The sequence below is a fragment of the Falco biarmicus genome, chromosome 1 (genome assembly GCF_023638135.1).
Source record: "Falco biarmicus isolate bFalBia1 chromosome 1, bFalBia1.pri, whole genome shotgun sequence".
In the NCBI taxonomy this organism is placed as follows: domain Eukaryota; kingdom Metazoa; phylum Chordata; class Aves; order Falconiformes; family Falconidae; genus Falco; species Falco biarmicus.
Genome location: NC_079288.1, coordinates 18,219,765 through 18,234,971, shown reverse-complemented (window position 1 = coordinate 18,234,971; position 15,207 = coordinate 18,219,765). Strand labels below are relative to the sequence as shown.

At 51.8% G+C, this 15,207-nt stretch overlaps 2 protein-coding genes across 6 annotated transcripts in view; both read left to right on the top strand.

The window, feature by feature from the left end:
* The window catches only part of ULK2 (unc-51 like autophagy activating kinase 2), a 40,270-nt gene extending 38,422 nt beyond the window's left edge, over positions 1-1,848 (top strand). The window contains exon 28 of the mRNA XM_056336160.1: positions 9-1,848. Within this exon, the coding sequence (XP_056192135.1) occupies positions 9-76 (68 nt within the window). The 3' untranslated portion in view covers positions 77-1,848. The remainder of the gene's footprint in view (positions 1-8) is intronic.
* A 4,240-nt stretch (positions 1,849-6,088) lies between these two features.
* Positions 6,089-14,978, top strand: LOC130150466 (aldehyde dehydrogenase family 3 member A2-like). Of its 5 annotated transcripts, none has more exons than XM_056341497.1 (12): positions 6,089-6,290; positions 7,280-7,453; positions 7,636-7,867; positions 7,969-8,054; positions 8,926-9,134; positions 9,293-9,410; positions 9,528-9,669; positions 9,867-10,033; positions 10,547-10,646; positions 11,544-11,779; positions 12,802-12,925; positions 13,247-14,978. In XM_056341497.1, the coding sequence occupies exons 2-11, from the start codon at positions 7,292-7,294 to the stop codon at positions 12,880-12,882; spliced, it is 1,533 nt and encodes a 510-aa protein (XP_056197472.1). In that variant the 5' UTR covers positions 6,089-6,290; positions 7,280-7,291; the 3' UTR covers positions 12,883-12,925; positions 13,247-14,978. The 5 variants fall into 5 exon arrangements, with proteins under 5 accessions (XP_056197472.1, XP_056197439.1, XP_056197455.1 ...); XM_056341464.1 differs by having other exon boundaries at positions 6,188-6,290; positions 13,364-14,978; XM_056341486.1 differs by lacking the exon at positions 6,089-6,290 and adding an exon at positions 6,868-7,136.
* The last annotated feature ends 229 nt before the right edge of the window (positions 14,979-15,207 follow it).

Sequence of the window (15,207 nt, the reverse complement as noted above, 5' to 3'; positions counted from 1 at the left end):
CTCTGCAGATAAATCTAGCATCGAGCGAAGGCTTTCTGCACTTTGCTACAGCACAGTGGCTGTATATGAGCAGTAGGAATATCCCAAGGACCAGATGGTGTGAACATAAGGGACCACATCAGTGATACTGCACTTTTTTCACTACAGCTTAATTGTTGTCCTTGTTCTGCCCCACATGGAAGATGATTCTGACATTTCTGTGGTGACTACCAAAGAAACAGCAGCATATTCAAAGAGGAGAAATTCCAAAAGTACACTTGCCTTACCAATCCAGCAGCTCCTTTTTCTTCCTAGCAACAGAATTTAGAAGAATCTCTCTTCACATTTCAAACTGATCCTTGTACGTGCGCTTTGAACTTGAATGATTAGGGGTTGGGTTTTTTCCTCACAAGGTTTGTAGAGAGTGGATCCTTCTGCATCAGGTACAAAAGGACATTTCCCTCAGAAGATTCCCTCAAAAGTTTGTGAAAAATATTTTTAAGTTGTCCGTAAAATGTGGCAGAGTGAATTTGGGAAACCCTTAATCATGTGTAAGTGCTGTTTGAAGCTTTCAGGGCTAAGCTGGCTTGTGTCGGAGCTCACATGTTGTAAACATGGCTCAGCTTGTCATATGAAGGGATGGTGAGAAAGCCCTTTTACACGGGGGAAAGATGGATAGAAGAAATCGTGCTTCATCTGTGCAGAATCCCCCGTGGGTTTTCAGCTGATGTGGATGCAATTTGATGATCTTCTTCCAAAATATTTTGTTTTGCACTAATTTACTAAAGTAACTGTATATTCATTTTTGAAGAACTGTATTAAAAAAAATTAGAGAAAGAAGGCACAATGGACTTGGCTGAATTTCATTTCAGTGTACATAAAATTCTTTTCAGAATTTCAAATGTAGCTTCTAGAAGACTTTCAAACAAGCTGTAAAAACTTGTATTCATGTGAACCTTTCCATTTTATACCTATTTGTCTAATACTTGAGTAACTACTGCTCTGGACTTTCTCAGTAATAGCAATGTTGAGTTGCTGGTTGTTTGCTTTTTATATAGATTTGGTTGCATCTTCTGTTGTGCATGCGGTATGTGCATTAATGCCTGCAGTCTCTAGGGGTGTCATGACAGTTCTCTGTGGTTTGTTTCTTGGGCAGTATTACAATAAATAGTGTAAACTGAAAGGTTCTGCAAGGAACCATGCAAAACCAGAAAATAATACTGGGTTTTGAGATGCTGATAAATTGGTGTAGAGTGTCTACATACAGTGTGTGAAAAATCAGGATTATTTTGTGTGCATTTTGGGGGAGAGGTGGGAAGCTTCATTTAGCCTTATAGGCGTTATCATTTCAAGCATCCCATGAGATCATCAGGACAGCGATTTGCAAAGTATTTAGGCAGATCAGCTTCTCTGGAACTGGTTCCTATACTTTATTTTTGGGACTATTTTTGTTACTCAACTGCTTGAATACTTGAATAAACCATTCTCCAGGACAAAATCATTTTAATCCTCTTAAACACAGTGGTCTGAACTATTTGACAAAGTTGTACAGGGCTTACACATCAAAATATTGTTTCAGTGTTTGGATAACCATGTGTTTCTTTTACTTTGACAGAGTAATGTACTTTTTACCTTATTTATCTGTATGAAATTCCAACAGTTAATTTGAAAGTGTTTGTTTATATAATGTTTGTATTTTTAGGTCTTTAATACGGTGTTTCTACCTCTCCTTTGTAATTGCATGCATTATTCTTGAAACTAGGTAATAACTCACTGAACTGTTGCGTAATAGCCTTTTTATTATGGCCTGTATAAATGTATATTAAGGTAAAAATAAATACTGACACTAGAAGTGTTTCTATGGTAAAACCAAGTTCCTGTGTCTCTGTAACCAAAGGCCAAGGGTGTTAACTTTTAAAAAAGTCTGTACTTGGCTGGTTGAACTGGCTGCTGAGTATTTCCCTCAGCACTTGGATGTGCCACCAGGGCAGGATAGGGCAACTTGCTTGAGTTTGTTATCTCCGAATGGCTCTGGTACAAAGTGTCCCCGAGTGTGTTTTCTCTTGCTTTAGGAAAACAATTTACCCTGCTTGCTTTTTTTTTTTTAGAACTTGGATTTGAAAATAAATATGCTAAGTAGGTCCCTGGGTAACAGCTGTATGTTCTTTCAACAAGGTGCTTATTTGTTGCCGCTAGCAAAGAGGAGCTGTCTGGGTTGCCAAAACAGCATATACGGAGCTAATTGACAAAAACTGGCAGTAAGTCACAGCTTCTATCCAAACTTTACGAAAAACAGGCTTTGTCCACCTTAGCTAATATCCTCTCACCAGCTGAGGTGTGCAGTGGTAGGTGGTGTGGGGTGGTTGTATTTTTTAGTTGTACTATCAAATTTTTCCCAATTTATTTTTTAGAAAATTAGTCCTACACTTGTCACTGGCACATAAAGAGGATGAGGAAGGAGTGAGCAGGGAATGCTAATGATACGCCTGAACACGAATCTAGGAACAAAGCAAAAGCCTTAATGCACAAGTCTAGGAGATAGGCAGCTTTTCCCAGGAACTCACTGGTTTTTGTTGGTTTTCTTTTTTTTTTTTTTTTTCCAGGATTCAAGCTCATTCTCCTTCCACTCTTGCCAGCAAGACAACAGCTGCACAAACAGGAGGAGAAGAAAAGGGCTATTCTTGTTTGCTGATTTCAGGAGGAGGAGACCAATGTTCATGGCCTGTCTTTCCGCATAAACTCATTCTGCAAAGATCCTGAAGCTGTCCTCTGTCTTCACATCTCCGCACTGAACAGCAGGTGCTTGTTTCTACCAAATGGGGTGGGTGGTGGGTGGGGGTTCTGCCTTTGAAAGATAGGACTTGAAAGGAGATATTTGATGTGCTTTTCTAGTTCAGCTCTCTAGCATCTGCTCAACACCATGTTCCATACTTGGTCTGCTCTCTCCATAGCGTATGATGTTGACTAAGGAATCTAAACCACATTTTGATTCTGACATTTGCTGCTTTTTATAAGCAAGAAGTTGAACTCCCAGCCCTTCCTCTGATACAGAGAGCAAAAAACCCAAATTATTCTGAAAAGCGTTTCTCAGTTGAGAGGTGCGAGTTGTCCCTGGGACTCGCTGGGTTCTGCGTAGTTCTTGTTACTTTCTCGTACAGCGATGCCAAGGTATCGCCATCGTCACCTCTGTGTTCAGAGGCAGTAGCTGTTGTGACCCACCGGTGGCACAGCACTGTGAAGTGCACAGCCCAGCCGCACCAAAAAGGAAGCTGTTTTTTCAGCTGGAGCAAGTGAAGCTGGATACCACAGTTTCCAAAGCTTGTTTTCAGCTTTGAAATTCAGATAGGCTGGCTTGTGACCTGACTTGTGACCTGCCTCCTTTTTGATTCCTTCTCTCTTGGTCTTTTTGCATGTTTTTTTAAAAAGTTTTGATCCTTTGACACGTTTTCTGCTCTGAACTCTGCTTGCTACTATCTTTTTTGACTATCCAGGATGCCTTTAAGTCTTCAAGTAAATCTTTTATCCTGAACTTCCCTGTCCAACCTGATCCATAGCCCAGGGTGGTGTTTTAAAAAGTGCCCGCACAGCTCCTCCTTTCTGTAGCTCAGTGAAGTATATCTCGGTCACCCCTCTTCTGAGGTCTTTAAGTCAGCTGGAGCCCAGTCTAACTAAGTCTTGGCACTGCTTCTTGGGACAAACACCTTTTCAATAGGCTTTTGTATGTGGCAGGCTCCCCCCTCCTCTTTGGCTGAAAGCAAACTAAGTGCCAGCAGTGCTGTTGAGTCTTGTTGCAGTCTTTGTGCCAATCATTTTCATTGTTTCTTTGTGTCGCTTTCACATTTTCCATGGCCCCAGCTATGTCTACAATGCAGCCCACAGACCATGGCTCTGTACTACACAGTATCTTGTTCTTGCAAATGTGAGATCAGCCACAGCTTTCAAAACAAGTGATGCCATAAATGAACTGAGCTGCATTTATTCGTGTATGTTCCTTAAAACCTCTCCCTGTTGTTAATCTTCTGTACCCGCTTTTATGATTGAGTGCTGTTTGGGCTTCTGTATCTGCCCATCTTGTGCCACTGGCCGGATTGTGTGACTTTTAGAAAACACTTGGAACTCAAGACAAGGTAAACGTTTCAGCAGAAATTGAGGATTGTCAGCTTAGCTAAAAACTTTCACGTTCTGTGAGCATGGTGTGCAAGCTAAAAAACCATTTATTGATTAGCTGTGTTACTGGGTGGACCCCTGAAACAAAATACTGCACAGCTTATCTTCTAAACCAAAGTCCTCCTTCCCCAGGCTCTGCTGGATGCTTTTGAGAGCAGGGCGAGGCACACAAAGGCATGCTCCCCAGGCCCAGCGCAGGGCTGGGATCCTGTCTCACCACGGTGCCTTGCTATAATTGACGCCAAGAGCAAGGGGTCACGAGGAATGGGGGGGAGAGGGGAGTGCCCAGCTCAGCTTCTCAATAAAATGTCTCTTGTCTCTTGCTGCTGTAAGTCTAGCCCTGGGGATTAGAGCCCCTGTAGCACTGCTTACCTCCTGATTCCTCTGGAGTTCAGTTACTTTCCCATAAATAGTTCCCTCCTTTATTGTTTCTTAGTGACTGAATAAAAATAGAAAATCCTGTCAGCTCCTAGGCGTGGGGAGCATGCTGCAGGCCATGCGTTTCATTGGGTGCTGCCTGGGGTATTCTTCCATCTCACTCAAGATCCCCCACTTCCCTGAGATCCACGTGTCTCGCCCAGCCGCTCCAGGGAGACTCAACCAATATTTTGCAACGCTTAAAACGCCCTCAGCCTTTTTTGCAGTCTGTAATTGGCTAAAAGATGTCCCTGACAAGGACCAAAAGGGACCGTCCCCCAGCACGCTGCTGCTGTCTCATTTCTGCGAATACCGAGGAGCCTGAAGGCCAGGATTCTGCGCAAGTGTGGCACGGTACCAGCCTGCTGACCGACGGGATGACCTGGGAGCTGGGACATTTGCCTCCTGTGTGCGATGCCAAGTACAAGCTATGGCAGAAAACCCTCAGGCTGAAGGATGAGAATTTTACAGGGTCTGGAGAATGGCCACTCTGGAAAACAGGTAAATACCTACCTCCCTGCTCCTGCAGACATCCCTTGATGGGTGCGCTGCCTGCAGAGGGTGCATTGCAGCATTTCCCCCACGCACAATGTAATGCTCCACGCCAAGAGCTCAAAGACTTACTCTGATTGCAGCAGTATTAATTCCTCATCTAATTTTCCTCAGACCTCCAAACAGCACAGTGCCTGGACAGAGCTCCAACCTGCCCTGCCTGCAAGGATGCTAACAGGATCAAGGAGAGCGTGTTTGCATCAGGTAATGCTCCTGGGAGGAACATTCCCACTTCTCCTACCCGTGTTTTCCTGAATGCAACCCCAGCTCCTTTTCATGTATCACAGTGCCCCATCGAGCCCAGCCTGTTTTTCTTTCACATGTTGCTCCCTGCATGCAACTATTGGCAGTTGCTCTTGTCATTCTTTTCCACGGCAGACTGTTTACTGCTGAGATTCGCGCAATAGCTTGTGAAATGTTCACGTGCTGGCTGAGCCACAGCCCACGAACGGTTAGTGAAGCCAACTGACTTCACGAAAGCCAAGCTTTTTTGGGGGGTGGGGGGCGGGGGGGGGGAGTCGTGGCTCAGGTGCAGCCTGCTGAGCTGGAGGGACCCCCAGCCTCCCAGAGCCAGGCTGATCTGGGAAAATGACATGAAACTGGGGGGAAACGTGGGCTCCACACTAGCCCCATCTCCTGGACACCAGCACCCAGCTGCCAGCCCTGTGCTTTTGGTGCTGGGCAGGGCTTCAGCTGGGTGTAGTTTCAGCTGAGGAGCACCAGCAATAACTGGCCTGTGGATGTCAGAAATGGTAGCGCATACAACCCAGGAGTAACTTACAAATACTCCCCTTGCATTTCTTAGAACAAGTTGTGGTGGCACTATTTTTAACTGGAATGAGCCCAGCCTTGTCTCAGCTCCTTTCCCTGCTTTTTTGGCTCGTTTCCCATGCGAGTGCTGTATCAAGGTTAATTCAACTGTCCTGTCCAGGCTATTCCTGGCGCCTGCTTTGCCTCCTACAACCCACCACCTGCGTTTTCAGCGCTTGCTGCCCGGTTTGCCTTGACTGCCTGCCCCCTCGCTCCCAGCTGGGCAGGAGGCTGCTGGCAGGGCGCTGCTAGCCACCCCCTCACCAGCCACCCCTTCACCAGCACCTCCGCTCCAAAAAGCCGCCCCGAGCCAAGGTGCACATCGAGTTCCCACAGCATTTCCTCCGCAGAGCAGAAGCGAAGAGGTAAAGCTGCCCCGTACCCCCGTACCCCCTGCCCTCCTGGGATGGCAAACCCATGGGGGGCTTGGCCCCCTACCCCGCGCCTGCCACCATTTCACAGCCTGCGGGACCCAGGCAGGGCCAGAGCTGGGAGCCCACGGCCGGTGGGGGGTGTGTGCAGGGGTTGGGGGGGGGGGCTATGTCGGGGTGGGGGGGCTGTGTCGGGGGTGGGTAGGGTGCTGTCGGGGTGTGGGTGCTGTGCCGGGGTGTGTGTGACGTGTCTCTGCGGCCTCACTAACCTCCCGCCTGCAGCTGAGGGCCGCTGCACCCCCCCCCCCCCCCCGGGAAGTGGTGCGGCCCCGCCCGGCGGCAGAAGCGCTCGGTACAGCCGCTGGCTGCCGCCTCTCGCCCCGCGGGCTCCCCTCCGGCACCGGCGCAGCCACCGCGCCCGGGGCGCTACCGGCAGCGGGAACCCGGGCTAAGGGCCGCGCGCCGGCCAGCCGCTTCTGCGCCCGGCGAGGGGGCGTGGCCTCGCGGCCTCTCCCATTCCGCCGCCGGGGGGGGTGTACGGCGCCGTCACGTGAGCGGAAGGCGGGAGCGGCTGACGGGACGGGACCCCGGGGGCTGCGGGGCCCTTCCGTGGGCGGGGGGAGGCCCGGCGGGAGGGGGTCGCCTCAGCGGCTTGGCGGTCCGGGGCTGCTCGGAGGGGCCGTGCCGCCCTCGGGGGCCCCGCGGCCGCCGTGCTTCGCTGGGCGGTGAGGGGGGCCGGGCCGCGGGGAAGGGCCGCCTCCCCCGTGCCTGCGAGCCGCCCCCGGGCTCCTGCGCGACCTGCCCTCAGTCGCCCACCGCAGCGTGTACAGCACCGGAGAGGTACGGCAGGGTGGGGCCCGGGCGCGGTGTCGGCCTTGCGGGTGGGGTGGGGGCTGCCGGTGGGAGTGTGTCCGGTGCCGGTGCGAAGAGCCAGTTCCCAGCGGTAGCGGCGGCGGGCCGGGCCCGGCCGCTGTCCCCTGCAGCCCCGAGCAGCCATGGAGCGGATGCAGCAGGTCGTCGCCCGGGCCAGAGGCGCCTTCAACTCGGGCCGGTGCCGCTCGCTGGAGTTCCGGCTGCAGCAGCTGAAGGCCCTGGAGCGGATGGTGCGGGAGAAGGAGAAGGAGATCCTGGCAGCCATCAAGTCGGATCTGCACAAGGTGGGGGTCGGGGGGTGCTCCCTTGAGCCGCGCCTGGGCGGTGGGCGGCCCTGGGGGAGTCGGGCCCCCCGAGGGCCGCCTTGGCCGCTCCGGGTGGCTTTAGCCGATGGCCCCCGTGGTGCCGGGTGACTTGGCTGTGCCTCCCCTTGGCCGTCCCTTCTCCAAGCTCCCTGTCGTTGCAGTGTGGGCACAACGCGTACAGCCACGAGATCCTGGGCGTGCTGGGGGAGCTGGCCCTGACCATGGACAAGCTGCCGTCCTGGGCAGCCCCTCGGCCTGTGAAGAAGAACCTGCTGACGATGCGGGACGAGGCTTACATCTGCCCCGAGCCGCTGGGGGTGGTGCTGATCATCGGGGCCTGGAACTACCCCTTTGTGCTGGTGATGCAGCCTCTGATCGGGGCCATCGCAGCAGGTGGGCACCCAGCGCAGCCCCTGTCCCCCGCGGGGCCCTGGGTGGGCGCTGCGGGAGGGGAGTGCGGGGGGCTCAGTGGCCACGCTGCCTTTGTCTTGCAGGCAATGCGGTGGTGGTGAAGCCCTCGGAGATCAGCGAGAACACGGCTCAGCTGGTGGCTGATCTTCTCCCCCAGTACCTTGACCGGGTGAGCGTGACCCTGTGCCTAATGTGATTATCTTGCGGAAATACCTGTCCTGCTTTCAGAGGGCTCCTGCAGGTTAGGGTTATATCAGTTGCCCACTCTTTCCAAAGGGGCGTAAGCAGGAGGTGCAGGAAGGGTTGAATTACTCTTAAAGTACAAAGGTATGTTGACATGTTCTTGCATTTGTGTAACCTAACGTGCCTACATAATGTTGCTGCAACGTGACAGCCTTTTTTGACATTTATGACTGTGTAGAGGCGTGTATGTACTTCTCAATGCAGTAGCTGCACTTTTGGACGCTGTGCTGGGGATGTCCCCAGGTAAGCACAAGTTTGCGCTGGATGCTGGCTGTGCCTGGCTTTTCCTGACAATCGGGTGCCATTTGCTCAGCGATGGTACATCCTGGGGTTTTGTGTCCTGCTGAAACACTCTCAGTGGGACATGATGTTTGTCCTTCGCTTTTCTGGCAGTTCTGACATCTGTTACACTGTGTTGCTGAGACAGGCTGTGGCTATGACAGCATGCCCCCCCTGTGAAATCTCCCCCCAGGCGTTAGTGCTTTCTCTAGTCAGGGGGCTAGAGCTGTGGAAGGAAACAGCCCTCGGGAGAGCCCAGTAGCCATGTGTGTCCTAGGTCTTCATGTGTGAGAGCAGCTCTGCAACCTGACTCTGCCTGGCCTCCATTTCTTTTAGTTCACGTGGCACAAAGTGGCAAGTGAAACTCATTGCAGGGGATGGACCAGGGCTTGTCTCTTCTGTCGCTGTCTTTTGTCTAGATCATAACATAGCTCACCAGTGAGTCTGCCCCATGCAGAGCTGCTGCCTTGATACATGTCCGTGTAATCAAGGTAACTATGAATCTCTTTGCCCCGCAGGAGCTGTACCCTGTGGTCACTGGGGGAGTACCTGAGACGACAGAGCTGCTGACCCAGAGGTTCGACCACATCCTCTACACTGGCAACTCCGCAGTGGGCAAGATCGTGATGGCAGCGGCCGCCAAGCACCTGACGCCCGTCACCCTGGAGCTGGGCGGGAAGAGCCCCTGCTACATCGACAAGGACTGTGACCTGGCCGTCGCCTGCAGGTCGGGCTGTTGGAGCCCTTGGCAGGGTCCCAGCAGTGGGGCAGGTGGAAGCCTCTGGGCCGTTGTTCCCGCAGCGTGGCGTCGCTCAGGCACGATGGGCCGGGCTGTGGGGTCTGGCAGGGACCGATCGTGGAGAAACCCTCTCCCTTTCCCTGCAGGCGCATAACGTGGGGGAAGTACATGAACTGCGGGCAAACGTGCATCGCCCCAGACTACATCCTGTGCGACCCGTCCATCCAGAGCAAGGTGGTGGAGAACATCAAGGCGACTCTGCAGGTGAGCTGAGCTCGTGCCGCGGGAGTTGTGCCCGTTACAGCCCAGGTCCGAGCTCCTGGGGCTGTGGCTGTTGTGAAGGGCTGCTGAGCGCTTTGGTTCTGCTGTGCCCTTTGGCAGGAGTTCTACGGGGAAGACGTGAAGTCATCTCCGGATTACGAAAGGATCATCAACAAGCGTCACTTCAGGAGGGTCCTGGGCCTGTTGGAAGGGCAGAAGATCGCTCACGGGGGAGAGGCTGACGAGGCCTCGTGCTTCATAGGTGCTTCTGGCAGCGGCTGGGGAGGGGAGGTGGAGGGTGGGACCTTCTGCTGCGGTAGCGGGTGCCTTGTGGGGGCTGCGTGTGTCTGCAGCTTGCCTGGAGTGCGTTGCACGCAGGCAGTGCTCAGGACGAGGTCCTGCGATGGACCATGTCTTCCGTCCTGCTCACGCCATCTCCCACCCTCATGTTTACCCCAGCGCCAACTATTCTCACCGATGTTTCTCCGGAGTCCAAGGTGATGGAGGAGGAAATCTTTGGACCGGTCCTCCCCATTCTGACGGTGAGGAGCGTAGAGGAAGCCATTGAGTTCATCAACCGTCGGGAGAAGCCCCTTGCCCTGTATGTCTTCTCCAACAACAAGAAGGTGGGTCTGGGCTGTGCTGCCCCATGGAGCTGTGTCTGTGCCGTCTGATCCCAAAGGTGGCTGGTCCCAGGCTCAGCTGCCCGCAGGGTCCGTGTCAGCTCCTCTTTGTGTGCGAATCGCCACGTTTGGCTCAGGGGGGCCGTGAGTGTCCCCAGGGCTGCTGGGGGCTCCCAGGCTCCTGCTGAAGGACTCTGGGTTTGCCTGACTTTGTGAAATAGGATAAAAAGCTCCATTTCCTCTTTGGTGCCACATACTCTTTCATGATTAATTTTGTTACTTTTAATACGTTGCTAGGGAAGTGAGCTCTCAGGTTTCCATCTTTCACATTCCTCCTCTGAACTTTCCCACTTTCCTTGAGTTAACATTGTGGGGAGAGGGCTTGTCCAAGCTGTTAGCCAGAGAAAATTATCACAATGGCCTGTTGGCTCGTAGCTCCCCTCCTAGTCATGCTGTTACACAGTCTGGTGTCTTCTGAGCCCTTGCAATGTTTGTTTGTTTATTTTCTTTTGCCAGTTAATCAAAAGAGTTATCTCGGAAACTTCCAGTGGGGGTGTTACTGGAAACGATGTCATCATGCACTTCTTCCTCTCAACCTTACCCTTTGGTGGTGTCGGTAAGTTACTGGAGCTCCTTAAGTGTTGTGACTTGCTGCATGGTGTAACCCAGGGAAGAGCCGCTATTGGTTTGTGTCTGGGTACTCCTGCACCTGTTACAGACAAGAAGTCTCTGTATAGCAGATCTCAATAATAAATTATGGGAGTACATTAGGACAGGGACCAAAAGGAAAAAACCTTTGGGGGTGTTTTTGGGAAGATTGAAACAGTTGGTGCAGACTAACGTGGAAGGTGTATTAAAAACATCGGTTGCAATTGGAGTGATCGGCAGTAATTGCAGGAGGAAGGGTAGGACTTCAGCTTTGGGAGAATTGGAAGAAGTTACACAACAGCCTGCAGGACCTTTGCAAAAGCGGGTTTGGGTATTAGAGTGCTCACAAGCCAACAGTGAACCGGCACTGTTTGCTGCTGCGAACAGCGCACATTGTCCTGGAATTGGAAAACAGAGGTGTATCCTGCAAAGCTCCTCCGAAACCCTTTCTCATACAGCACCAGTCAGATCTCGGAGCCTTAGCATGGTGCTTTGAGAGGGCGCTAAACCCAGGGGAGAGCTGGAGACAGCTCAGAGGCAGAGCGAGCAGTGCAGATAGGAACACAGCAAAATACTGGAGGGTGTGTAGTGAGAACAAGGTGGGGAAGAAGAGGGATGGAGCAGGGATGGATTTCTTAGAGACTGAGAAGTGCTTCAGAGAGGAAGGATCCCTTGTCCTGCAGGAAGACAGAGAATTTGTGCCTTTAAACAGCAGTGAGGCAGATGCAGGGCAGGTAACATGCAGTGCAGCTGACAAGCAACTGAAATTTTCCTGTGCTGCTTCTTGCCCTGCTGGTGGCCTCAAGTGGCCGAAGGTTTGACTGCCTGAGCCTGTGGTGTGACCTGCCTGGGTTGTGTCCTTCAGGTAACAGCGGGATGGGAGCCTACCACGGCAAGCACAGCTTTGAGACCTTCTCCCACCGCCGTGCCTGTTTGATCAAGGACCTGAAGATGGAGGGTACGAACAAGCTCCGATACCCACCCAGCAGCCAGAAGAAGGTGGATTGGGCCAAGTTCTTCCTCCTGAAGCGGTTTAACAAGGGCCGAGCGGGACTGGTCATCTTGGCCCTGCTGGGGATTGTGGCAGCGGTGATCATAAAGGTGAGCTTTGGGTCTTTGCCATCTGTGTGAGTGCATGTGCAATTCGTCTGATCTTCTGCAAGCTCATTCTTTGCAACTGCAGCCCTTTCTTGGAGCCTGGCCTGTTTTTTCTGTCTTGAGACTTACGATACCTGGCAACCTGAAATTATCAAGATCTGCTTCTCACTCTTGCAAGTGGTATCTAGAATAGGAATGTCCTCAGAGAGATCTCCTAGGCTGCTGTACTATTTATTGGTCTGCCTTGGTAGGTGACGCCCACGAGAAGCTTCCTTCAGAGGCAGAGGTTGGTACCTTTTGGACAGGTTAGGAGTGGTTTCAATTCCAGGGCTTTCTTCAGCAGTGTTGTAAGCTGCTCCACAGCCCAGCCTGGTCAGCTGCAGTTTTGTGCTGTAGTGCCCTGGGGAGGGGCGGCTCTGTCCGAAAGCCTAGATTTCCAACGAGCTCCTCTTCCCTGCCCAGCTGCAGCCCCCATCTGACCTTAGCTCAGTTATTTCCATTTCCTCCCCTGTTTCTGGCTGGGTAGTGCAGAAGGATGGGATGTCCTTCCCTCCCTGCAGGAGGCAGAGGCCTGCTGGTGCTGGCTGTAGGACTCGAGATGCCTCCTGAGGTGGAGGGGTGAGAACTAAAACTCCCAAGTGTGAGCACAGCTGGTTCTCTGTGGCTGGCAGACCAGACACGATATGTGCCCATGCTGGCTGCCCCATGCGAGGCTCAAGTGGGCACCCCGTGGGCTTAGTAAGCCTAAGGGAGCAGCCACTGAAGGGACAGGAGATGGCAGGGTGGATCAGGACTCTGCCCTTCCGCGTCTTCTGTATTGTTACTGCTGCAAGGAGACATGCAGGAGCCCAACAAGCCAGGGAAAACAGCCTGCCTGCACATTTGGATCTAGGAGGAGGTGTAAGGGCCAACAACTGGCTCAGGCCTTGTAGCACCAGCCAGGGAGGCAGGCCCTGTCTAGGTGGATGCCTTCTCAGCGAAGGGTGGAAACTCACGGCATCTTGAAATCATTTGGGTTTTCTCAGAATCACCAGTCTGTGCTGAAGAGAAAAGCCCTCTTGATTGTGCTGGCTGTTCAGAGGCTGGGCTGGCTCAGTGTGTGGTAAGGAGCAGCAGGTTTCAGAGCACTGCTGTGGCTGTCACAGTGAGGTAGGAGCCTTCTTCTTCTCCTGTGTGTAGATGTGGTTTGAGATCGGGCAAAGCTTTGTTAGAGTAGTGAATGTGGGGCTTGGAGAAGGTTCCCCCCAGAGCCAAAGCATGATGCTTTCCCTGGCAGTGCTGGGAGCTCATACAGCATCCAAGGTAACCAGTCAGTGCATGCTGAGGGGGCAGGAGGCAGGCTAGCTGGAAGCTGGGGAAGTCACCCTGAGTGAAAGGGGCTTTGCTTCAGGCTTGTTCTAGAAAGGGAATTGTTTGGTTTTTTTCAGCAAATCCTTCACAGGACGTTGGTGCTGTGTTTTGCTTTCACAGATGGTTTACTACTGAAGAGAGAAGGCGCCATGTGCAAGTCATACTCTGGGTGCTCGCTTTGTGTCTGTTTCCTTAAGCTGTGATGTAATTTTTTTCTTTTGTATTGGGTTATTTCAGTGAGCTGTCGAGCACACAGAGTAGTCTTTAGCGAGGCACTAACCGAGAGAAGGGTCGGACTCCTGCTAACTAAAAAACCATGCTGAAACAGAGGGACCAGTGGGTACAAGCTCTCAGGAGGACTGCGGAGCAAGACATACCAGTCCATACCTCCACCCCATGCCATGCAGAGCGCTGCTTCCAGGGATGCACACACTGTGTCTTGCACCAAAGCGCTTGCCTTCCTTCAGTGACAAACAGCAGCTGAAGTTTCAGCTGTGATTGCGCTGACAGCGTTTTCCCTGCAGTCTTCAGGATGTCTGTCTTCTGTTGTGCTCTGAACAACCACCCTCTGGGTGGTGAGTCTAGGAGAGGCTGTGCTGGCTGATGCATTTTGCCAGTAGCGATGGCTGTGAATAAACCTAGTGAGGTTCCCCTTGCCATTTATTTGAGGTGAAATATTCACGGATCTCTGCAAACCAGAATTGTTAACAGCTGGTCAAGGGATGCAGGCTGACGCCCTTTCTGGGGCTCTGGGTTTCATCATGTGCCTGTAACAATGATTTGACAGTTAAAAAATGACAAAGATGATACCTGCACTGCCTGTATCTTGCTGATAAGAACATCTTATGCTTATACAAAAGAACTTTCAGAACTGTTTAGAGAAGTGGGAATCACAAAGCACCCTGTAGTGGGTTAGCCCACATGGGCATCTGAGCCCCACACAGCCACTTGTCCGCTCCCCCAGTGGGGTGGCGAGGAGAATTGGAGGGTAAAACTTGTAGGTTGAAATAAAGATAGTTTAATAGATCAAGTGAAAGCTTGGTGTGTAAGCAAGCAGGTTAGGGAATACATTCATTCCTTCCCCTCGGCAGGCAGATGTTCAGCCATCCCCAGGAAAGCAGGGCTTCATCACATGTAACAGTCACTTGGGAAGACAGATGCCATTAACCCCCCATGTCTGCCCCACCTTCCTCCTCTTTTATCAGCTTTTATCAGTGAGCACAATATCATATGGTCTGGAATATTCCTTTGTGGTCAGCTGGGGTCAGCTCTCCCAGCTGTGTCCTATACTTACTTTTTGCCGACTCCAGCCTATGCGCTGGCGGGGTGGTGTGAGGAGACACCCTGATGCTGTGCAAGCACTGTTTGGCAACAGCTGAACCACTGGGGTGTTGCCAACACTGTTTTGGTCACAAATCCAAAACGCAGTACCATCCTACTATGAAGAAATTTGGTGACTATGGTGAAAATTAACTTCATCCCAGCCAAAACCAGTACGAACCCATTCCTGGTCAGATTCCTCCAAGGGAAAACAATTACTGAACGAGAGTGTACTCCTTTGTGTTCGAGCTTCTGAGTCTGCTATAATCCTGCACTGGAAGATAATACAGGGCTTGTTGTAGCTTGGAGAGAGGATGCTGGAGAGATTTAAGGTGAAAGGACCTTAGAAATATTAATGTTTAAATAAGATAAATTTAAAAATTATTACTAAATGCAATTAATATAGAGCAGAAAATTATATTTACTGTGCAATAGTTAGGATTTCTTCATGTCTTGTGAAAATCCATGTGCTAAGCCTTTTATAATTACATGTTTTGCAAGTACTAAATAAACACTGAGAATTTAAATAATAGTCTGAGCATGGTAAGTCCTTGCAGTCTCCTGGAGAATCCTGCCTGTCCTCTGCCACTCCCACCTCTGGCCACAGCTTGGCTGAATGTCACACGTGTGTTGCAGGATGCCTCTGTCCTGGTACAGAAGCGCAGACCGTCAGCGCAATGATGTCCCCGCTGGTGGGGAAGGACCCCCCAAAGCCCTGGCAGGGGAGCGCAGGCAGGCTGCTGACGAGGCATCCGGAGCCA

Excerpts from the sequence above, each read along its gene's own strand:
- LOC130150466 (XM_056341497.1), top strand. The coding sequence starts at position 7,292 with ATGGAGCGGATGCAGCAGGTCGTCGCCCGGGCCAGAGGCGCCTTCAAC. Across the intron at positions 9,135-9,292 it reads GACCTGGCCGTCGCCTGCAG|GCGCATAACGTGGGGGAAGT; the intron begins GTCGGGCTGTTG and ends CTTTCCCTGCAG. Across the intron at positions 10,034-10,546 it reads TCTTCTCCAACAACAAGAAG|TTAATCAAAAGAGTTATCTC; the intron begins GTGGGTCTGGGC and ends TTCTTTTGCCAG.